Source organism: Mauremys reevesii, linkage group 26 (assembly GCF_016161935.1).
Source record: "Mauremys reevesii isolate NIE-2019 linkage group 26, ASM1616193v1, whole genome shotgun sequence".
In the NCBI taxonomy this organism is placed as follows: Eukaryota; Metazoa; Chordata; order Testudines; family Geoemydidae; genus Mauremys; species Mauremys reevesii.
Window position 1 is genome coordinate 6089023 of NC_052648.1, and position 22227 is coordinate 6111249.

Consider the following 22227-nt stretch of genomic DNA (forward strand, 5'->3'; position numbering starts at 1 on the left):
AACCCCCATTCCAGCCTCCACATCCCTGACTCTGCCAACCCCCACTCCTGCCTCCCATTCCTGACCCCTCCAACCCCACTCCAGCCTCCGCCTCCTGACTCTGCCAACCCCACTCCAGCCTCCTTCCTGACCCCTCCAACCCCCACTCCAGCCTCTTCCCACTCCAGCCTTCCTCCCCAACCCCTCCAACCCCACTCCAGCCTCCCCTCCTGACTCCTCCAACCCCCAACGCCAGCCTCCCATCCCCTGACCCCGCCCCCCCCTCCAGCTGACCCCTCCCTATCCCTTCATCCCTTGCCGCTCTCTCTATCCATCCTCTACCCCCCACCCTGGCCTCCTCCTCCTGACCCCTCCAACCCCCACTCCAGCCTCCCCACTCCAGCCTCTCCCTCCTGACCCCTCCTCATCACTTCACCCCCGCCCAGCCTTCCCTCCCCTAAGCCCCCTTGCCCTACCCCTGCTCTAACCCCTCCCCGCACAGGACCCTCCCCGCCCTTGACTCCCCGCCCCACGTGCCCCCTCCCCATCACTTCACCCCCCCACGCCCCCTCTCATCTACCCCCGCCGCCTTCCCCCTCCCTCCTGGGCGCCGCAGCCAATGAGCGGGCGGCCCCGCATCCGGGGCTCCCCCGCCCGTCCCCGCCCGTCCCCGCTCCACACACGGCCATGGCGGAGGTGAGTGCGCCGGGGGGAGGGGGGAGCGCGGGAGGGGGCAGAGCTGGGGCCAAACCTCCCCCCTCCCCCCGCCGGGCCCCCCTGCCGGGGGGCGGGGTCCCGGTGGGGGAGGGGCGGTCGCCACTCGGGACCCCCCCACACCCGGGGGGGGCTCATAGGGACCCCCCACCAGCCCCAGGCCCGAAGGCTGCTCCGTGGCTTAGGTCCCAGGCCGGACAGGAGGGCCTGGGGGGAGGGGGAGCTGGGGCATCTTGGGCTGGGGGCCAGCAGGGGGCAGCAGGGTCTGGGGGTGGCTGGGGCATCTGGGGCAGGGATGGGTGGGGGTGGCTGGGCTGGGGGCATCTGAGACTGGGGGAGGTAGGAGCTGCAGGGTAGCAGGGGCAGCAGGGGCTGGGGCATATGGGGCTAGGGGTGGAGGGTAGCCAGGGCATCTTGGGCTGGGTACCAGTAGGGGCTGGAGGGGGTAGCTGGGGCTGTGGGGCATCAGGATCTGGGAGGAAGCTAGCTCAGCAGGGACTGGAGAGGCGCAGCAAAAGCTGTGGGCATGGGGAGCAGCGGAGGTTGGGAGGGAGGCAGAAAGAGCTGTGGGCAGGGGTGGGAGGCCGCAGCTGGGGGTCGGGGGCATTGGGGCAAAAGGGAATGGAGTAGGAACGTGGGGGCAACGGCTAGGAAGGGCAGCATGGGTGGATGGAGGTGGGGGGGTCGTCATGTGCATCAGATGGTTCAACGGGAGGCACTTGGCACTCGTGCAGCGTGTGATTGTGTCGTGCAGAGATGTTACCATGCTTACGCTGGGGCATCGCACTGTGATGTCATCCCCCGTTCTGTCTTGATGTCACTTTGAAACATCATCCCCGTTGCATCACACCGGTTACATGGGGCATCAGGATGTCACACTGCAAGATCCTTATTGTGACACTGACTTGGGAGAATAGCATTGAGAAGCCATCAAGAGGCCCACCTGTTGCTTTGCAAGCTTTTCTTGAGCACGACTCATGGAGGCATCCTCTCCATCACAAGAGGTCATTCATGGCACACGACAATGGTAGCACCAACATGTCACATCAGGGAGTTGTCCCTGTTGGTGGGAGACTGTCCCTACTACATCTTGTCAATCACAATAGCCCGTGGATGCAGCATCCCTGTTGCATTACCACGTTTGTTCTGAAACATGATTTTGAGACTTCACCCCAGCACGAGGCATGGAGATGACGTCCCGGAACACTGTGACGATGTCCCTATGATGAGATGTGCATCCCGAGGGGAATGTGGGGCCAGTTAACATCCCACAAACTAGATTTGCTATATGTGGGATCACCACAATGAAATTGTGTCCAATGCCAGCAATGGTTACCTGGGCGGGAGATGGACCGGATGGCCTAATACGTCTTTTCCATCATTAATTTTATGGACTTGCAGAGAAAAACTCACTGTGTGGAGGTTACAAAATGAGTGAGATTCAGACATGCACCTTTGCTCAATGGGAAATAGCCAGCAGCACTCTTTCCCCAAAACATCAAGGAATGTGCACAAGACAGGAGCAACAAGGAGCAGTTCTGTAATGGGCCGGCACTAAGAGATACACTTCACTTGGCCATGGAATGGCCAAAACTGGCTTGGAAAATCATCACTGTTATTGAAGCAATGAAATCCGAAGGGAAACCCTCCTCTTTCTCTTTGTCTCGCTTTCTTGTGAGAATAGTTCTTGCCTTAGGTGTTTTCTGTGCTAGTGCTCTGGACATACACACAATCACCGTTGCACCTGAACAGCTTTGACAGGCCATGAAATCCACTACTGCGTGGAAGAATCCCTGCATTTCTGAAAAATCATTGTTGCAATATCTTTAATGGAGTTCCTGGAATCAGGGAAGGGATGCTAGAGTCTTTTAAGACTGATTAGCCAGCAGCTGTGTTCATAAATGCTGTGCGAGGAGGGTCAGTTTCAGGCAAAAGAAGGAGCGATTTGTGTAGAAAGAAGCTGCCAGGAGTCCTAATCCAGGTGGCCATCCAGTTTTGCAGGCAGCAGAGCCAACTTCAGCATTGTCTTGGGCGCTGTGGGAATAATCTGAGATGACCACCATGAATTTTGGAAGGTGATCAGAACTATCAGCATCACAAATGACAGAAGCATCTACATCAACATGTCTAAGTACCATTCTTGACTGAGATGTAACCATTCATACCTTGGGGCCATCTACGTCAGTTTTTCTGACCCGTGTAATGCTGTTGGTTTTTCTACTCCCTCTCTGACAGTAGGATTTAAAGCATCAGACGGCAGCTCTCTCTAACTTTAGAGAGAGATAATTTTACATTGCATGCCATTAACAGTCAGTTCAACCAAGAACATTTCCCTCTGCGTGGCCACTATCTACACGTTTGAGTCTGATCTTGCTTCTTCACCCATTGTTTGGCTCTGCCTGGACTTCTGTTACACGGTCTTTCAGATCCAAAAAATAATTATGGTATCAGCCATCTGTATGCTCCAGCTTCATCCATGTCTATGTTAGGATGTAAGAATTGGCCACTGGCTCTGCCTGCCATCTCTTTGGTCCCTTCTCAATCCACATACACCATTGTGATTTGATTTACTTTCATTATTACCATTGTCTTCATGGTCATTTTCAGCACAGGCAGTTTCTATGTCCAGTAATGTCCTGTTACTACTTCAGCTTTGAATCTTTCTTCATCCTCATTAACCTGAAGATGTTCATAAGTATTAATTTGTATCTTATTTACTATTACTAATGTTACTCCTCTTTTCGCCTAATGGTCTTCGATATAATGTATCCTCATTTATCCAGTGTTCTGATTGACATCTTTTCCAACCCCCATTTGTTAACTTAACAATATTACTTAGTAGAAACTTTCATCTTTGAAACATTTTGAACACATTTCCTTGTTAACCCTCTGTGAGGTAGTACAGTCAGTAAGTAGATTGTTTCAGGAAATGGGAGACTACATTGAGTTATGTGTCCAAAGCTACAGAGTGAATGATTGTAGACCACACCTTGATCATCGTCCTACAGCCAAGGTTATTTACGGGAAGGATATCTTTTAAAATAGCCTTGTTATTCATCATGCCCCACCAATCCCCCGTTTCTGAGATATGGAGCCATCTTCCCAAGTGCAGAAAACATAGAAAGGCCCAATCTCAGAACAGAGGCAGTCCTAAATCTTTTCACCCCTTTCTCCTTTATTATTTCAGAAACTCCTCCTTTTTCTTAGCACACACAGGTACTGGGCTATTTCTGCAAGAAGCCAAGATAGTCTCAAGAGGATTTTGTTGCTCTATAATCAGACACTAGGGGATGGTGAATTGCAATACATATTGCATGTTTCACTTGAGGCTAAAGGCATTCTCCTTGCATTGTGCCTACTAGACAAAGGAGCAGTAGTTCCAAGGTTGCTTCAGCTTTTGGCTCTCTCATGACAATACCCTGCTGCCTCCTAGGTCATCAGTTGTACAAAATCATCGCCATCATTATTTCTACAAAATAACTGGCACTGCTACCAGATTTACACATTTTTAAGAGTTGGAGGCATTCGTTCTAAGTCAGCAACCTGATATCTGGCTGGATAGCCGGTGTGTGTGAGTGAGAATATGTACTTTGTCTCATTTAGAGTGGGGGAGGGAGGGCCTCCCATTTTGATTTCAACTGATCCTTTGCTTTCTTAACAAACTAAGCTACTGAAGTCCAATCCTGCAAAGTACTGAATGCCCACAACTCTCATTGACTGAATGGATGTTGAGAATGCTCAGCGCGTCCCAGGATCAGGGCCATGATATGTATTAATTAAAATGCAGTAATGCCCATTTGGGGACTGACACCACAGTTCTGTTTCACAGCTATGATGCTCTTAGTCAACATGATTGAGTCAGCTGATTACTCATTTGCTCCCTTCCTAGACCTAACAAATATACAGCAATCCAGAAATAACAGGCGTTCTGGACTGTTACCTGGACTTCAGCCCATATCGCTGCTTGAACTTCTGACTGAACATTGACTGCCGGAAAGCAGATGCCTACACTCACATCCACCTGTCCTATCCATTATCCATCTTACCCTTGCTGCTTGCAAGCATTGGATTCCCTCCCTGCCTGCTCAGCTGTTAATGCCTTCATGACCCTTCTGAGTCTTTTAAGTGCTTTGGAATGGGGGAAGACGGGAAGCACGTGGTCAGATGTCCTTCTTGGTGGTCAGATAATTTCTGATTCTACCTCTGATGGATTGCTCAGAGTTTAAGGAAGTGCCACATTCAAACAAAAGGGCCATATGCTTTTAGAATAAAGTTTGTAGCAGGCTACAATCTCCTCTGATGGCAATATAAATCCTAAGGACTTTGGTTCTCAAATAAACTGGTGAAAGAATAGATACCAGTGATGGGATGAAGAAGAGGCACCCAGGCATGCACTTAGGGATTCTGAAGGGAATGTGAAAAATAAAGGGCAAGGGAGGCTTGGGGGGGTGGTTCCTTGAGTACATCTGATCTGAAGCTCTTTTTACTTGTGTTTTAAACTAAGTGAATTGCATTTGGGGGCTGGAAATGTGTCACATTATTAGGAAGATGTTTTTCATCCATAAAAACTACAAAGAGTCCGGTGGCACCTTAAAGACTAAGGTGCCACCGGACTCCTTGTTGTTTTTGTGGATACAGACTAACACGGCTCCCCCCTGATACTTTTTCTCATCCGTGTTTGTTTCTTTTTGAAGGCCTCGGTCGGCAGGCAGAGTCCGAGGGTGGTTCCATACCCAGCCCACAACCTATGTCCTGGAGAGCCTGGTCTTCAGACTGCAGCAGGTACCAAAAGCTTGAGTGTGCTCATGTTTGTTTTTTCCCCACGCCTCTCCCATTTCTCGTCTATCTAGTCTCTTCCCTCTGACATCTTCTGGGCATGCACATGAACTTAAGCACACACGTGTGCATGTGCGCACGCACACACACACACACGATGAGGGCAAGTCTATATTACAGCGCTACATTGGCACGGCTGCATCAATGCAGCTGTGCCACTGTAGCGCGTGTGGTGAAGACACGCTATGCCGACAGGAGGGAGCTCTCCCGTCGGCATAATTACTGGTGGAAGCTATGTCGGCAGAAGAGCATCTCCCGCTGACATAGCGCTGGTGTGGACAGTGCGTAGGTCAATGCAACTTGCGTCACTCGGGAGTGTCTTTTTCACACCCCTGAGTGATGTAAGTTACATCCACTTAAGCAGTAGGGTAGACCAGCCCGGAGTCTCTCCACATTTTGTTGCTGTGGTCTGGGGTCAAGCACGGTTAATGGCCAACTTTCTAATCCCTGCAGTTGTGTCAATGGGCTCATCTGACCACCGATTCACCCTAGCTGAGATCCTGTCACAGAACTATGGTGTACGAGAAGAGAGGGAGGAGGAAGAAGATACGCAAGAGAAAGGAAAGTCTTTAGAAGAGCTGGAGAAGAGTTTCAGTGCATCTCAGGTAAAGGCAGCAAGGGAGGGGAAGGGGAATTATCTGTTGGATTTCTTGTCTATCTTGACAGAGAATTGAGATGAAATGTCTCCACCGGGCCAGCACTCAGGGAGGTCGCCTGGCTGTGCACTATATTTAAGTCGCCTAAGCATAAGGCCTTGCTTTGTCATTTGGATGTGGGGGATCAGATTGCCCAGGGGACCAGTCATGAGCCCTGGAGCCCTCCACAGTCTGGGTTGCCAGTTCAAATCCAGTCTGCATCCCTGGCGATGAAAAGTGTTGGCTGTCTGGGCCATTTGAAATGAGTTGTTGCTGTGCCGTCCACTTCACGATAGATGGGTGTCAGCTTCTCAGAAAACACTGGTGTATCTGTTGCCTCCCTTGTGGGCAGTCAAGAGACCAAGAATTCAGTAGGGTAAGGAGTGTGAGGACCCTTCTCTGACAGAGACTGTACCTTCAGGTCAGGGTCAGTATACATATGGGACCTTTGTGCTGCCCTGTTCTCTGGGTAAATACAGGGATCTAGTCTCCAGGGCTGTTAACTGGAACCTCTTCACCAGCATGAAAAGCCAGTGTGAAAAAGCCACCCTCCAATCTGTTGCTTTGGGATCATTTCCCAGGTTTGTCCACAGCTTGGGGAAGTACAGATTGTCATAGCCCCGTTAGTCAATACCTTTTGGTTTCCTGCATCATAGAGCAGCGCCAAAGACAGATCAGAGCCAGCCCCCAGGGGAGCAGAGCTGCCCTGACTGCCTCTGCATATCTCTGTGTTTACTGCAGCTGGCGTTGTACTCGGTGGTTGTTCCATTCCTGATGAAGCTTTGTCCTCCTCTCGCTCAGAGCAGTGAAATGCCATTCGAGGAGCTGCTTGCGCTTTACGGCTATGAGGCATCTGAGCCGATCTCAGAGCATGACAGCGAGAGCAATGACATCCCTCGCAACCTGCCGGACATGACCCTGGATAAGGTAAGGGCAACTTTGTGGTCACGTGCTAGCTACTAGCAAGGGGATCAAGTAGTGCACCCCAGGTTGGTGTAGGGTCTAGAACAGGAAGGCTCTACTGGGTCCCTCCTTCAGGGGTCTAGTATATTCAAGACTCTTGAATTCCAGCAGGTGGGAATTGGCGAACCCGCTGATCCCAATGTGCAACAGGGAATGTCAGCTGCAGAGGTGCTAACACAAACAGGAAATTCAGAGGGGACTAAAGAAAGAGTAATTGTTACAAAGAGGAACAAACTACAAGCCCTGTTTGGAATGTAGATCCCTCCTCTTCTGCGTGTGGGGTGAATCTAGTGAGATTCATAGACTCATAGACTTTAAGGTCAGAAGGGACCATTATGATCATCTAGTCTGACCTCCTGCACAATGCAGGCCACAGAATCTCACCTGCCCACTCCTGGAACAAACCCCTAACCCGTGTCTGAGTTATTGAAGTCCTCAAATTGTGGTTTGAAGACCTCAAGCTGCAGAGAATCCTCCAGCAAGTGACCCTTGCCCCATGCTGCAGAGAAAGGTGAAAAACCTGTCTTCGCAGGAGGCCTCATCTCTGCCTGAAATCCTGTATCACCCTCTATTCGCAGGGAAGCCAGGAATCACTGAAAGTTTATTCCCTGCCAGCCCCTCTGAAAGTCACCCACTCTGGATGGGCTCTGCAGGAAGTGCTCCTTACCCTTTCTCCCTGTAGCATCTCTAGGAAGCCACTCTCCTCTTGACTCTCCCGGTGGGCCCGTAAGGAAACAGTCTTTTGGGGGTGTGGGTAAGGAAGGTCTAAGGGGTACAGGAGATGCACGGAGGAAGGGATCTTGGCCAGGGATGGTTTACTCTAGGCCTCCCCTCCCTTTTTTTTTCAAATTTAAAAACATTTTTCACTTTCTTGTTGTTGTTAAAAGGAACAAATAGCGAAGGATTTGCTTTCAGGGGAAGAAGAGGAGGAGACGCAGTCTTCAGCCGACGACCTGACTCCGTCCGTCACGTCCCACGATGCGTCGGACCTTTTCCCAAACCGGCCTGGCTGTATGTGTCCCTGATTTCTAACGGACCTTTTGTACTTGGAGGTGGCTCAGGAGGAAAGGCCAATTTTTTAAATAATTTTTAAATTTTTGGTTACTGAAATTCGTGAAGTAGCAACTTTTGAGGTTGGTCCTGGGAGCTGGAGATAAACTCAGCCCTCCTGATGTTACTGCAAGGCACAGACAGAATTGGGCCCTAGTGATAAGGGGAGTTGAATTTCATGGTTCAGGGTGTGAACTGATGAGCTGTAGGGTCAGGAAGCAATTCTCTCCAGCTGCAGCTCGTAGCCTCAGGGAGTGAGGACTTCTGTTACGCGCCCAGTGTGGACTTTTGGGGCAACTACGCAACTGGTGAAGTGCATGGGATGTTGAGGTTTTTTGCCTTCCTGAGAAATATTGCTGCCAGATGCTCCCTCCGCAGAATCCGCTCTCGGAGTAGCGAGACCACTGGTCTCATCTGGTATGACAGCAGGCAGAATTCCTGAGTAGAAGGACCAGTGATCTAATCTAGAAGGGGGCGTTGCAGATTAGTAGAGCCAATGGTCCAGTCTAGTATGGCAACTCCTATGTTCCTCGGACTTTAATATTGGGGGTTTGTAGGGAGCCAAAGCAAGGGAGAACTCAGTGTGGAATGATTGATTAGGATTCTACCCCTAATCCTGCAAAATTTGGGAGCCTTGGCTCTGCTGAATGATCACTGTTCATGTGGCAAGGACTTGGGTATTTTGCCTACAGAAGAGAATCTGGGTAAGTTGTTCTGAATAAATGGAGCAGGCTCAAAACAACTCCAGGATGGGAAATGAGGGAAGGAGAGAGAATCTAGAGGTATTGAAGCTGGGTGTTAGCCATCTTGTAACTGAACAAGTGACTTCTCTTTCTTCAAAGCAAACTTCCTGGCTGATGAAGACAAAGAGCCCTGCTCTTCTCCATGTGCTTCCTCCTCAGCAGAGGATTCCGAAGAGGACTCCATCCCATCCAACGAGTGCAAGAAGGTAAGTGATCTGAGCCAACCGCACTTCCCTGAGGGGCTAATGCTCGGCATTGAAGTGTGAGAAAGCTGAGCAGCTCAAGGAAACCACGAGACCGAACCCCGGGTTGCCTTCTTGGGGAACTCGATGTCAGGCGCCTGTACTCTGGGTCTTACATTCTGTGCAAGGCCATGGCAGACGTATCTTAAAACATGCCCTGTGCAGATTATGCTCACAGCAAGGGGGATGTTGTATCTCAAAATTCAGAACTGCAACTTGTAGCGTAGGAGAGGTGAGGTCTAGTGTTGCATGCCCAGGATGGGTCTTTGGAGAACGATCTTGTGGAAGAGGAGAGTAGACTCCTCTTTAGACGCACAGCAAGCTGAAGAAGCTCTTCTCCTCTGCAGCCTTAAGATGATGTAGGGTCTTGGTATAAATATTCAGCAGTGAGACCAGGCTTAAAATCAGAGGGTCAGCAAACTAATTTGTTTGAAAACCCCTTCATAATTGTTCTAACGAATAGGAGGGTTCCCCCTAGAGCGGACACGGACACGGACAATGTGGTCCGCCGGTGTGTTTAGTGAGGCAGGTTAAGTTCCGCTCATCACCCTGTCCCTGAGTTGATTCCAGTACAAACACATAACACAGTCGCCTTGTATTAATTCTCTTCTCTGTGATGGTTTTCAGGAGATCATGGTTGGACCTCAGTACCAGGCTGCTGTTCCTCTCCTCCACTTAAACAGGCACAGTGAAAAAGGTGAGAGCCCTGCCTTGCTCTGATTGTAACATTTGTGCTGCATCTTTTCTGGATAGGGGGTCCACTGATCTGAGCCACTAACAGAGTGTTGGCTCTGTCGCTGAGGTTTGTATCTCTAGATATGATGTCTGAATGTCTAACAATTCTCATTCCTCCAAACAGAAGTGGGGCTTTTAGGAAAAGGGGGGTGGATTAGTTGTCGCCAATGTGCGACAGTTCACAGCGTGATCCAGTATTTTACACAAGACTGTGCCTGGCCCTGAAAGAGCCAGCAATCTTAGCTGTTTGCAGTGCAAACCCAGGTGCAAGTTGCCATATGTGATCTGGCAGTTTGTAATCACTGCAAGGTTACAAGTAAGGTAGCGTACGAAGGCATCTTTCATTTTTGGAGTCTGGGATAATATAGTTTAATTGACTTTAAGGCCACAAGGGACCATTGTGGTGATCTAGTCAGATCTTTTGCACAATACAGGCCATAGAACTTCCCTGGGATGGAACTAGAATGGATGTGTTAGAAAAACATCCAATTTTGATTTTAAAATTGCCAGTGATGGCGACTCAACCACAGTGGTTAATTACCCTCACTGCTAAAAATGTGCTCCCGGCTTCTACTCTGAATTTGTCTATCTTCAACTTCCAGCCATTGGTTCTTACAGACACCTGTGTTCTTTGAGGATCACATTGTCTCTACGTTTCTGGCATTTCTCAGGGCAGTGAAGTGCAGCAGAGTTAAGATTTTTCAGATTATTTTATTTTCCATAATTTTCGGTGTTTGGGTTTTTGTCAAAACGTTGACTTTGCAGGCTTTCTAATCGAGGTGGGTTTTGTTTTTAGAAAACTACAGTGTTCTCTTGATTTTGTTCCTGAACAGCTGTGTTAGATTGTTTTCATGCTTAATTCCAAGTGAACACAGTTTTTAACCTGAGAGTTCACTTGCCCGAACCCCCCCCCCCCCCCCCCCCCGGAACGTCTCACAAATAATCACCAACCGGAGCTTATTATGGGTTCAGAAGTTGGACGCAGAGATGGATCCTGCTCCTCCCCTTCCATTGGTCTTATATTTGAATCTCTATATCTGCCAAATTCTTTGTTTTATTTGCCTCAAAACTTCATTGAAAAATCCTGATATCAAGCATGTGAAATTTCTGATGGATTGGTCTGAGTTTGGCAAAGTTGGGAATGTGAGTCTCAGACATGGCCAAAGAAAAGTTAATGCCTCAAAGTGATATTTTATTTGTATTTCACAAACTGGCAAGTGATACCATTTATCTATACATTTTCATACAGAGTCCCTGGTGCTGATCACAACTTCCAGTTAGATAAGATCTCTCAGAAGCAGAGAAATGGTTTGGTTTTCAGATTGTGTCCAATCATTTATTAGCTCAAGACTCTGCACCCGTTAGTTGGAACTGAGATGCAGTCTGCTAGCGGGGAGTCTGCTTTCTAGAAATGACTCACTTCCTCCCTCATTCTCTATGCCAGGCTGCCTCTGGGCAAGTTAGTTTAAAGGGTTCACTTCCTACTACTTTTAAGCTCAAATTTAGGACTCTATCCTACAAGGCGCTGGGAGCCCTTAACTCCTACTGAAGTTAATGGGAGCCGAGGGTGCTCCGCACCATAGATCTTGGATCACGTTCTCCATTGTCCTGTGCCATATGCTTCATGTGAACACCAGTGCAAAGTGGATGTAAAATGCAACCAGATCAGAACCACACTTTCTCTGCACTCACTTTGCTCTGGTGTAAAGGAATGTGCCAGGTGAAGGGCCAAGGAGAATCAAGCCCTTTGTCTTGAAAAACAAACAGACAAATAAATAAACAAAAAGTATATTAGGTGCCAGTGGTTACCAAGCCATATACCTGACTAGAAATGTTTCCGTGCCTGTTGTTTTAATTCATTGCAAGTATTTGTTTTCTGTTTGCTTTGTTTTCATTTAAACAACTTCCCACATTGCTGTGAACGCATAACTGGTTAAAAGATAGGAAACGAAAGATAGGAATAAATGGTCAGTTTTCAGAAATGAGAGAGGTAAATAGTGATGTCCCCTGTACTGGGCCCAGTCTGTACTGTCTGTACTGGGCCCAGTCCTATTCAATATATTCGTAAATGTTCTGGAAAAAGGGGTAAACAGTGAGGTGGCAACATTTGCAGATGATTCAAAATTGCTCAAGATAGTTAAGTCCCAGGCAGACTGCGAAGAGCTACAAAAGGATCTGTCAAAACTGGGTGACTGGGCAACAGAATGCCAGATGAAATTCAATGCGGATAAATGCAAAGTAATGCACATTGGAAAAACGTAACCTCAACTATACATATAAAATGATGGGGTCTAAGTTGGTTGTTACCAATCAGGAAAGAGATCTTGGAGTCATTGTGGATAGTTCTCTGAAAACACCCACTCAGTGTGCAGCAGCAGTCAAAAAAACAAACAGAATGTTGGGGACTCATTAAGAAAGGGATAGATAATAAGAGAAAATATCATATTGCCTCTGTATAAATCCAAGATACACCCACATCTTGAATACTGCATACAGATGTGGTCGCCCCATCTCAAAAAAGGTATATTGGAATTGGAAAGAGTTCAGAAAAGGGCTACAGAAATGATTAAGGGTATGGAACAGCTGCTATATGAGGAGAGATTAATAAGACTGGGACTTTTCAGTTTGGAAAAGAAACGACTAAGAGGGGATATGGTAGAGGTCTATAAAATCATGACTGGTGTGGAGAAAGTAAATGAGGAAGTGTTATTTACGCCTTCTCATAACACAACTAGGGATCACCAAATGAAATTAATAGGCAGCAGGTTTAAAACAAACAAAAGGAAGTATTTCTTCTCACAACTCACAGTCAATCTGTGGAACTCCTTGCCGAAGGATGTTGTGAAAGCCAAGACTAAAACAGGGTTCAAAAAAGAACTAGATAAGTTCATGGAGGATAGGTCCATCAATGGCTATTAGCCAGGATGTGCAGGGATGGTGTCCCTAGCCTCGGTTTACACAGAAGCTGGAAATGGGGGACAGGGGATGGATCACTTGAAGATTACCTGTTCTGTTCATTCCCTCTGGGGCATGTGACACTGGCCACTGACAGAAGACAGGCTACTGGGCTAGATGGACCTTTGGTGTGATCCAGTATGGCCGCTCTTATGTTCTTAGAGCACAATACACATCCGTGTGCTAATGTGTGAAAGTGGGAGCAGCTAGGGGGATGCCTAGGCCAGAATTTGACAGAAACAGTGGTTGCTTAAAGCCACCTTTGCCCTCCCATTCCTATGCCCAGTGCAGGAAGGGGCACTGCAGAATCTGGCCTTATAAAACCACATGCATCAATTGGCATGTTCTCTAATAAGCCTAGAGAAGTCTTGAGCATCAAAAAGTCTCCCCAGCCACCCCTTCAGAAAAAGCCTGAGCAAACAAAGTCCTTCACTGTGCTCTGACAGCCAGCAGTCTTGGGCTAATCAGACTAAGGGGGGAATCTGGGATCAGCAGCTCTACACTCTCCAGATTCAGGAGAGAAAACACCCTGGCTCCAAATCTAAGGACTCGCAGCTTGAGTGTCCCATCTGACCATAACTGGAGCCAGAGACTTCCTCTCTGATCCACCCACAGCCCATCTCTTGAAAGCAATGGTGCTCTCTGATTGAGCAGCTCATTTCAGACATGCCCTGATGTTCCCATTAGCCTACGAGAATGAAGATCAGCTGCTGTGGGACCCAAACATCCTCCCCGAGAGGGAGGTGGAAGAGTTTTTGTACCGAGCAGTTAAGCGGAGGTGGGATGAGGTCTCCAGTGCCAATCTGCCAGAAGGAGAGATGGTGAAGGACAATGAGCAGGTGAGCCTGGGAGCCAGGGCTTTGTGCAGTCACCAGATTCTCTGTTGTCTCAGTGTTGTAGACAGAAGTCAAGTAGCACTGGCCATGGGGGCAGGAAGTGTCAGCAGGGGGTTTCAGAATTGATCGCTTGTTTGTTTCAGAGGGGAGGGAGCGGATCTCACAAAGACCCTGGGTGAATGAGACCTTCTTTCTAGCTGATATATCTCCCTCTGGGGCCCATCACTGCTGCTCCATGGATCAGACAGAGGGAACCTTTCTTGCTGAGCCTGCTGCTTTCTACTGCATCCTGCTGGGTTGAGGAGCAAAAGGAGTGCTCGGGACTTGCCTCAAACACTCCATGTGGGTTGTCACCATTTGCTGAGCCGGCCCGTTTGGACTAGTATTTTAATTACAGCTGTCTGAGGACACATGCACACCTGCTGTCTCTAGGCTCCTCCCAGGATAGCCCCGTGATTTATAATTTAGAGCCTCGAACTGTGGAGCAATCCTTGCTGACGGTCGAAGTGGAGCGGTGTAGATAGGTGGCTCCAGAAGAGAATATGCTGTCTGGGCAGATGCAGTGAGCCACAGCTGAGTTGGTCAGTGGTATACGCGTCCTGTGCATGTAATCAGCAGTTCTTTATTACATTGCACAGGCTCTGTATGAACTGGTTAAATGTAACTTCAATGCAGAAGAGGCACTGCGGAGATTACGATTCAACGTGAAGGTCATCAGAGGTGAGAGACCCAAGTGTTTAGATCCTCTTGCATGCTGTATCCCAAATGTCCGGATTCCTTCCGCAACTCCAGCAGTCCCTGAATGTGTCTGTCTGTCTGTCTCGCAGTAACCCTGGGATTCTGTGGAACTCCTAACATCCTGTTTCTTTGTGCTGCAGATGAGCTTTGTGCCTGGAGCGAGGAAGAATGCAGAAACTTTGAACACGGGTTTAGAGTCCACGGGAAAAACTTCCATCTTATACAAGCTAACAAGGTAAAGAGTCATGTTTTTGTGTCACAGACTGAGAGGAGCTGCAGGAGCGCATGTTAGTGCTGGGAACATATGCTAAACCTTACTTAGTCAGGGGAAATTAGGACTGCTAACAATTCTACTCCCAGCTGATTTGCTGTGTGGCCGTTGTCGAGTGCATGGGTCCAGTGCATGTAATCAGCACTGTTCACTGCTTGATTTCTCCCGTCTTCACTACAGGGAAAACAATACTGACTTCCATCAGAGATTGCAAGGCTTCATTTATTAATAATTAGCACTGGCTAGCTGAGGATCTCAAAGTGCTTTGCAAGCGCTCTTCACCCTTGCGATGTTTCTAGGGGTCAGTGATTGCAGGATGTGGGTCATTTGTAGAGTTCAGTGGGATCCTTTGGGATGAAAGTGGAGCCATGTAGCCCAATGAATAGGGCCCAAAACTGAGAGTCAGGAGATTCCAGTCCCTGCCACCGACTCACTGTGCGACTTCGGTCAAGTCACTTGAATGAACTTCGTTTTCCCCATCTACAAAGCGGGGTGATGGTACTGACTCTTCGTAAAGCCCTCAGGGCTCTATGGAGGGACTCTGACTAGTCGATCCCTGCAGGTCCGCACCCGGTCGGTGGGAGAGTGCGTGGAGTACTATTACATGTGGAAGAAGTCGGAGCGCTACGACTACTTCACCCAGCAGACTCGCTTCGGAAGGAAGAAGTATGTCCTCCACCCTGGAGCCACGTGCGTGGAATATTCTCAGACTAAGATTAGTAAACATTACTTCCCAGCGAGGCTCCCTGTCTCGCCCCACTCCCTGCTTCAGGGACCTTGATCTTAACGTAGCGTTCCCCGCCATAAACCTCATGAGATGGAAGGTCTTCTAGTCAGGAGGGTTCTGGGGGGCGGCAGGCCAACAGACGCACATGCAGAGGATATCCCACTGTCCCTCCACAAAGGAAAGCAGCCGTTTGCCAGTAGCGCTGGGTGGGCATTTTTCGAGGAAATGTTTTTTGTTGGAAAACAACTAATCACAACTGAAACTTAGTGGGAGGCTGGGGCCAGTGTCTCCATTCGAAAAATGGGATGGGGGGGTTTCAGAATTGTCGAAACGTCCTGTTTTGACATTTATTTATTTTTTAACCAAAAAATTCTGGTTTTGTTTGAAATGATTTTTTTTTTTGGATAGAACTATAAGCTCATTATAATAAAAACCATTGAGAGAATGTCAAAACAAAACTTTGGACCCAAGCCCCAAAATTTCCCGGCTTGTTGGTTAGCAAATGTTTTTGAGATGTTGACCTTTTGTCCCACTTTGGAATAAGAAAAAAATTCAGAATCTTGACAGTTTTCCAGGGACCAGAAAGCCATTTCCCACCCAGCTCTGTCTGCCAGCGCACTGAAGCTGCAGCAGGCCATGACAGCAGTTCTGTGCAGTGGCCAGCTCACTGGGGAGAGTGTTTGCCCCACTGAGTTCACTGTGGGAGGCAGAAAAGTCTGTAGGTCTCTGGGATTACAGAGTTCAGCAAGTGTTGGAACCTGAGAGGGCCTGATTCTGATTTCACATGCACTGGTTTAACTCCACTGGTTTCAGGGGAGTTGCGCCCATGCAGGAACAGAAGGGGCCCCACAGACCTGGAGGGGAAGGATGTTTTCTGCACAGCAAGCCCGTTGCCGATTGCTCCCTGTGGATCGTGCTGAGAACATCCACGTTACCTCCTGTGTTGTCCCTTGGCAGTGTGTTAGGGAGGGTTGTTGATTTCCCCCACCTGCTTAACCCCACGGAGTTAATGGTCACAGCGTCGTCTCTCCCCCTGCAGGGATTACGTGGATAACGACTTGGACGGGGCTGAGGCGGAAAATGCCACCCGCTCTCGGAACTCCCCACCGATTCCCTCTGCCACCAGCTGCCTGGACTCTCACTTCAATCAAGATCACCTGGCAATTGAGAGTGCAGGTAACTCCTTTGCCTTCCCCTAGTGCCAGAGCTGGCGGATGGAGGCCTCTCCTTCCCACTGCTCTGGGGTACGAAGCTTCGGTTTGTCCTTCTCTCATGACGTCACATGACAGGTGTGCACCTGTCATCGCAGCTCCTTAAGTTCCACTGATTGGAACCAGGTCCTGGGAAAACCATTGAGCAGACACCAGCACAGCAGGAAAAGGCTCAGTGCTAAGGGAGGGGCCTTGTCTTTTGCTAAATCATCCCACCCCACTGTCAGAGCATGAGGTTGAGAAGCCGCTTTGGGGAGTTTAGCGCTAAGGGTGAGCTCTGGGGAGAATGTAAAGGAGTGGGGAATAATCTGCCTCTCTGACCATCTCCTACCAAACCTGGGGCTTTGCGTACCCACATCTGGGGGAAAACACCCTGGTGTGTGTTTAGGGGTGGGGGTTCCCAGCATCAGGCGCATCTTGCAGAGTCACATCACAGGATCATCTGAATTTCCATAGAAGCACTGATGCCCCCCCACCCACCAATGAACTGTCTTCCCCGCCTCCCCACATGCATTCCACACATGGGAACTACATAAGAGCGGCCACACTGGGTCAGACCAAAGGTCCATCCAGCCCAGTATCCTGTCTGCCGACAGTGGCCAATGCCAGGTGCCCCAGAGGGAATGAACAGAACAGGTATCATCAAGTGATCCATCCCCTGTCGCCCATTCCCAGCTTCTGGCAAACAGTAGTAATAACAGTGATAAACTGTGATGGATCTCGGGCGATACCATGAAGGAGCAAGTGCTCATGGCCACGTACAGTCTAACTAGATCGTTCTGGTCAGAGGATGTGAATAAGACCCTGTACAGTTTTATCTGCATGTGTGCACAATGGACTCACTGTAGCTTTCTCTCACCTGCTCTCCTCACCCTGTCTCTCTGTTCCTCCTCCGCCCCTTGTGCCATGCAGAGCCTCTGAGCGTGGAGAGCGCAGCCTGCAGCTTGGGCAGCATGAGCGAATCGGGCCAGGGTTACGAGTGCAGCACTCCCTCAGAGACAAACTGTTCCTTTGACCCTGCGGAGGACACGTCCTCGGGCGGCATCTCAGCCACTTGCACGCGGCATCCAGTTAACCCCTCAGAAATGGGGCTTTACCAGCTGCCATCGGCAGGACCGGGCCTGGCAGACAAGCAGGAGACATTGCAGAGCTCCGGCGAGACGATAACTATGGACTTCACTCTCCCCGGAGACATTAACGAGGGGTTGCCTTTAATTTCCGGCCGTGTGGATTTGGACAGGGACCCAGAGGCACTGGGGTCCCCTGCTCAAGTGTCCTTATCGGTCACAGATTTTGGCATCATCGGCATTGGAGATGTAAATAGTTTCCTGGCTGCTCACCAGGCCTGCCCGGGGCCGGTGGCTCGGTCAGAGCCTTTGTCACAGTGAGAATTTCCAGTCTTGACCTTGTCATAGACCGAGCTACGACTTTGACCCGACTGAGTGAATTCCCTGGGCTTCCGTGTTCCATGGGGCCAGTTTGGGGCTGTCGGTCGGAATCTGTCTTTCCATCCTCCTTGATGTTTTGGCGTCTGCTTTAGTGCTGTCTGACACACCTGCGCAAAGCTGATGGAAGGTTTTAGTCGGGGGATGAGTCCATGAGCCCAGCCCCCCTGGTGTCACCACAGGCAGCCCCATGCCGTTCAGAAGCCTCTGGCCTGAGGACGGTGGAAGTGTCCAGTGACACCAACAGAGGGCGCTTTCTCTAGGGCAGGCCGGTTGCACAGTGGGATGTTATTGAGGATGAGGACGTGTCGTGGGCACTTTGGGGGCTGGGCCGGAGGATGTAATCGGAGGTACATGTGCTTAGTTAAAGGGACATGGAGCACAGTCAGTCCAGGCTGGAGGGGCCGTCTGGATGCAGAGATGGGCCTGCTTGTGCCGGAGGAGGGGGTGGACGGGCGTGGCCATTCCCCCTCGCATTTTGTGTTGCAATAGAAGTAATTCTCTCCCCTTTTCTTTTCTAACAGCTGTAGCGTGCCTGTTGATTTGTTAATCTGGGCAGGCCTGTGTGTTGAGACTGTGTCAGTCCTAGAGCGCCATCAGCATCCGTCTGTCTTCTCTTCTGCCGGGTCCAGATGAGAAACAGCCTGTCCCATCCCCTCCCAGACCTCTGGCTACAGCCTCATCTCTTGGAAAGTAACATTTAGGGAGGGCAGCCTGTCTGCACATTGCCCTGCTCTCCTTCCCTTCCCAACACCTAACCGCTGGTTGTGCTGCTCCGTGGAGAACCCGAATCCAAGGATGAGGCTGCGCTGGTGGTAGAGGGAGTTTCTAGTCAGGCTGGCAGTGGGCGACATGATCTGTAAAATCCTTGCTTGCAGTGCAAAAGGGTTAAATCCGAATGAGCTGCCTGCAGAACTGCCTGACTGGTTCCAGACTCAGCGATCAGCTGGGGGAAAAGAGTAGGTAGCGATCAATGAGTTGGATCTTGGGACTTACATTAGAATTCTACAGAAATTAAAACCGAAGCTCGTGAGCTGCCTCTGAGCACATGGTATATGTGCCCAGGAGGTCTGCGCAGCAGCCCACCTATCCTGTGCCAAGCACATGGCCCACACCGGTGCCAGGCAGGTACATCAAACCTGGGCATGTCCCTTGTATCCTGTGCAAGCACAAGGCGTGTAGCTGAGTGCCTGAAAGGAGAGCGTTCAGCCCTAGTGACCGAACCGGGCGTAGGACACTCACCCCGGCAGGACAGCTGGTCTACCCTGAGCATCTCCTTTGCCAGCCTGTGTGAGCACACGGCACACAGCCCTGGCAAGCTGATGCATCAGCCCTCTGGGGCATCAACCCTGGTATTCAAACCTGTAATGTAAAGAAACTCTCTATTTTGTAGGCGAAAGGAATGTGTTTACCCTTGTGAGGGACATGCCTGAGGTGACCGAGATGGGCTCCGAGGGCGGCAGGGACGTTAGCCGCTGCGGAGAGTGCCAAACGAGACAGGGCCCTCTGTGGAGTGCAGGAGCCCGATACCTCTCAGCTGCTCTGGCGCTATCCGGATTCGGGGGTTGCCGCTGGCTGAATTTCCCCCACTCCTCCGGGAGCGCGCGCACGCCCATGGTGCGTGGACGCTTACGGCGGTGTGTAGAGTACACACGCTGCACACCCAGCGAGCGCTGCTGTACGTGGCAGTGTAGACAGTGAGGCACGGCTGAGGGAAGCGGTGCAGAGTGCCAGACACGCCTCAGCCCCCATAGTATATCCCCTACGCAGCTGTCTAGCCACCCAGACTGCACCTCCCCTGTCTGTGCTGCTACTCTTACCAGTGCAGCGTCCTGCTGCCAGAGCTTTTCCCCACCACAGTGAAAGGCGCTGGCCGTTCCCACACACTGGAGCCTTTCACTGCGGCATGTGGCTACATGTGCAGTGCCTGGGCACAGTCACACGCACACATTTCCGTCAGGCTGCCGGCCGTTCGGGACTCCAGTGACAAACACCCTTCATCCAATTGCTTTCCTTTCTTTTTTAAAGAGCTGCCTTCAGGCCACCACCCTGAAGCGAGTTGTGCTGCTGCTGATTTGAAATGACGTGTTCAGCCATTGTGGGCTGGGTTCGTGTTCACCTGTGCACTGTGAGGGTGAAGAGGGTGGAAAGTGCTACCGTCACAATGCATTTTACACCCACTTTGCCCTGGGGGGTGGGGGGAGGAGTGGCTCCCCAAGGCACTTGGTGAGGGAGGAGCAGGCCCTGTCTCACAGCGCCCAAACCCCGGATTGGTTTCACTCACTCTGTCAGGGACCCTGCCCCTGGCCGGCTCCGCTGAGGCGGTAAACTCCAAAGTACGGCTGCCTTGACCAGTTTGTGAGACAGAGGCACTAACTCGGGGGGTCTCCCCACCCACCGCTCCCGCCTGCTGGAGACGGGACACAAATGTGAGCTGCCTGCCCCTGGCCCGAGGCCCTCAGGGGGCCGTTCCTTTCTGAAAGGAGGAGGAGTGAGTAGCGGGAAGGTGTGGGGAAGCTCTGAGGCTTTTCCAGGGAGTGGGGAGCTCTCAACACCCCTCCAATAGCCAGGTAATCGAGAAACGTTGGAGGCAATCGAGAAACGTTTTTTCTTTCGTTTGTTTCATTTTTGAGTCCTAATGAGGAGTGTGTGTGTGTGGGGGGAAATGTCTCTTATTTATATTCTTCAATGTTGTTTACAGATTCGAGCGGGGGCTTAAGGCGATTGCGGCACGTTTTCCTCACGCCCTGCCCGGGGAGGGATGGAAAAGGCTGGGGAGAGGGAGTCAGGGGTTTTGGTTTGGTTTTTCTCACGAAGCACATTTACTTTGAGCTGCCCCCAATGCCGGACTCTTCCCCTCCCCCCCGGAGGCCCCGCACTGTGAAGTGATACTGCCTTGAAAACCCCTCGCCGTTATTTATTTAATTAAAAAATCAGATTTGAAAACGAACAGGGAGCTCGTCTTGTTTTCCGAGGCGTTGGGCTGTCACAGCCCTTTGGGCACCGGTAGCAAAAAGGGGGATGAGCTGTCAGCGAGAGGGGCTGTTGGCTTTTATTCGCTGCTCTGCACCAGTGAGGGTGGCAAAGCCTCTCCCCAGGCCAGCGCTCGTGTTACCAGGAGATGAGCTCCGTGCGTGTGGCTCCCCGGAAATATTAGGCAGAGCAGTGGCTTTGTTTGCTCAGGGGATTTAATGCTTTTCAGGTCACATTGACGGTTAATCTTAACAGGCTGCAGCTGTGGGTGCTCTGTTCCCCGGGTTGCCACATTGGGTTGCAAATTCACTTGGGCTGTGGCTCTGTTAGTGTCTGTGGAGTTACTGCAGGGATTAGTTTGATAGCCCAGAGACTACCATGACTGGGGCCATCAAAGTGGTGATAATAATTCCTAGATCTCAAAGCACTTTAGAAAGGAGGGTAGTATCATTATCTCCATTGTACATATGGGGAAATTGAGGCACAGAGCGGGACTGGGAGATCACCGAGTAGCAGAGGCAGGGATAGCACCCACGTCCCCTGAATCCCAGTCCAGTGCTCTGTCTACGAGGCGATGCTGCCTCCTGTGAGGTGGACTATTATGATAAAACAACAAGGTGGCCAGATAAGGTCCTGGAACAGTGAGCCCATCCCCTGCCCAAAAAAGAGGAGGGATAGCTCAGTGGTTTGAGCATTGGCCTGCTAAACCCGGGGTTGAGAGCTCAAGCCTTGAGGGGGCCATTTAGGGATCTGGGGCAAAAATCAGTACTTGGTCCTGCTAGTGAAGGCAGGGGGCTGGACTCACTGACCTTTCGAGGTCCCTTCCAGTTCTAGGAGATAGGTACATCTCTAATTATTAAATGGATGCCTGCCAGCTCTTAACCCTTTCTCTGCCACTCTGTCCCTCAAGAGAAGATGTCCCAGCTCCTGGATTTACACCTAGCCTCTGCCTGGTGCCTCCTCAGCGTACAGCTGTGCTGCCTGGCGTGGAGACCTCCCTGCGAATAGAGGAAGCTGAGACGTCTGTCTCCAGTCTTCCTGCGCCTTCCCTTGCAGGCTGTAAGGGGCGATTGAATATACACGGGAGAGGAGAGTCAGAGCAACTGTAGCCTGGGGCAGAAATAATGAGGTTTGTTAAACAGTGTCTGAAGTGCTCCCGCTCTCCCAGTTAGCA

The 22227-nt window shown here is 50.4% G+C and overlaps 1 protein-coding gene across 5 annotated transcripts; it reads left to right on the forward strand.

Annotated features, from left to right (window-relative positions):
- Window positions 1-573: 573 nt before the first annotated feature.
- MIER2 (MIER family member 2) lies at window positions 574-21030 on the forward strand. Of its 5 annotated transcripts, none has more exons than XM_039516053.1 (13): window positions 574-675; window positions 5388-5475; window positions 5983-6134; window positions 6906-7091; window positions 8015-8138; window positions 9020-9126; window positions 9790-9859; window positions 13540-13691; window positions 14327-14408; window positions 14567-14661; window positions 15260-15387; window positions 16464-16600; window positions 17548-21030. In XM_039516053.1, the coding sequence occupies exons 1-13, from the start codon at window positions 667-669 to the stop codon at window positions 18021-18023; spliced, it is 1806 nt and encodes a 601-aa protein (XP_039371987.1). In that variant the 5' UTR covers window positions 574-666; the 3' UTR covers window positions 18024-21030. The 5 variants fall into 5 exon arrangements, with proteins under 5 accessions (XP_039371987.1, XP_039371986.1, XP_039371988.1 ...); XM_039516052.1 differs by lacking the exon at window positions 574-675 and adding an exon at window positions 1544-1697; XM_039516054.1 differs by lacking the exon at window positions 574-675 and adding an exon at window positions 1544-1697 and having other exon boundaries at window positions 15260-15363.
- Window positions 21031-22227: the final 1197 nt, after the last annotated feature.

What these genes read in the sequence shown, in the direction of transcription:
- MIER2 (XM_039516052.1), top strand. Translation starts at nt 1,671, where the DNA reads ATGGAGGCATCCTCTCCATCACAAGAG. An exon ending in TTTCCCAAACCGGCCTGGCT is followed by an intron (nt 8,139 to 9,019) that starts GTATGTGTCCCT and finishes CTTTCTTCAAAG; the next exon opens with CAAACTTCCTGGCTGATGAA. An exon ending in GTCCTCCACCCTGGAGCCAC is followed by an intron (nt 15,388 to 16,463) that starts GTGCGTGGAATA and finishes CTCCCCCTGCAG; the next exon opens with GGATTACGTGGATAACGACT.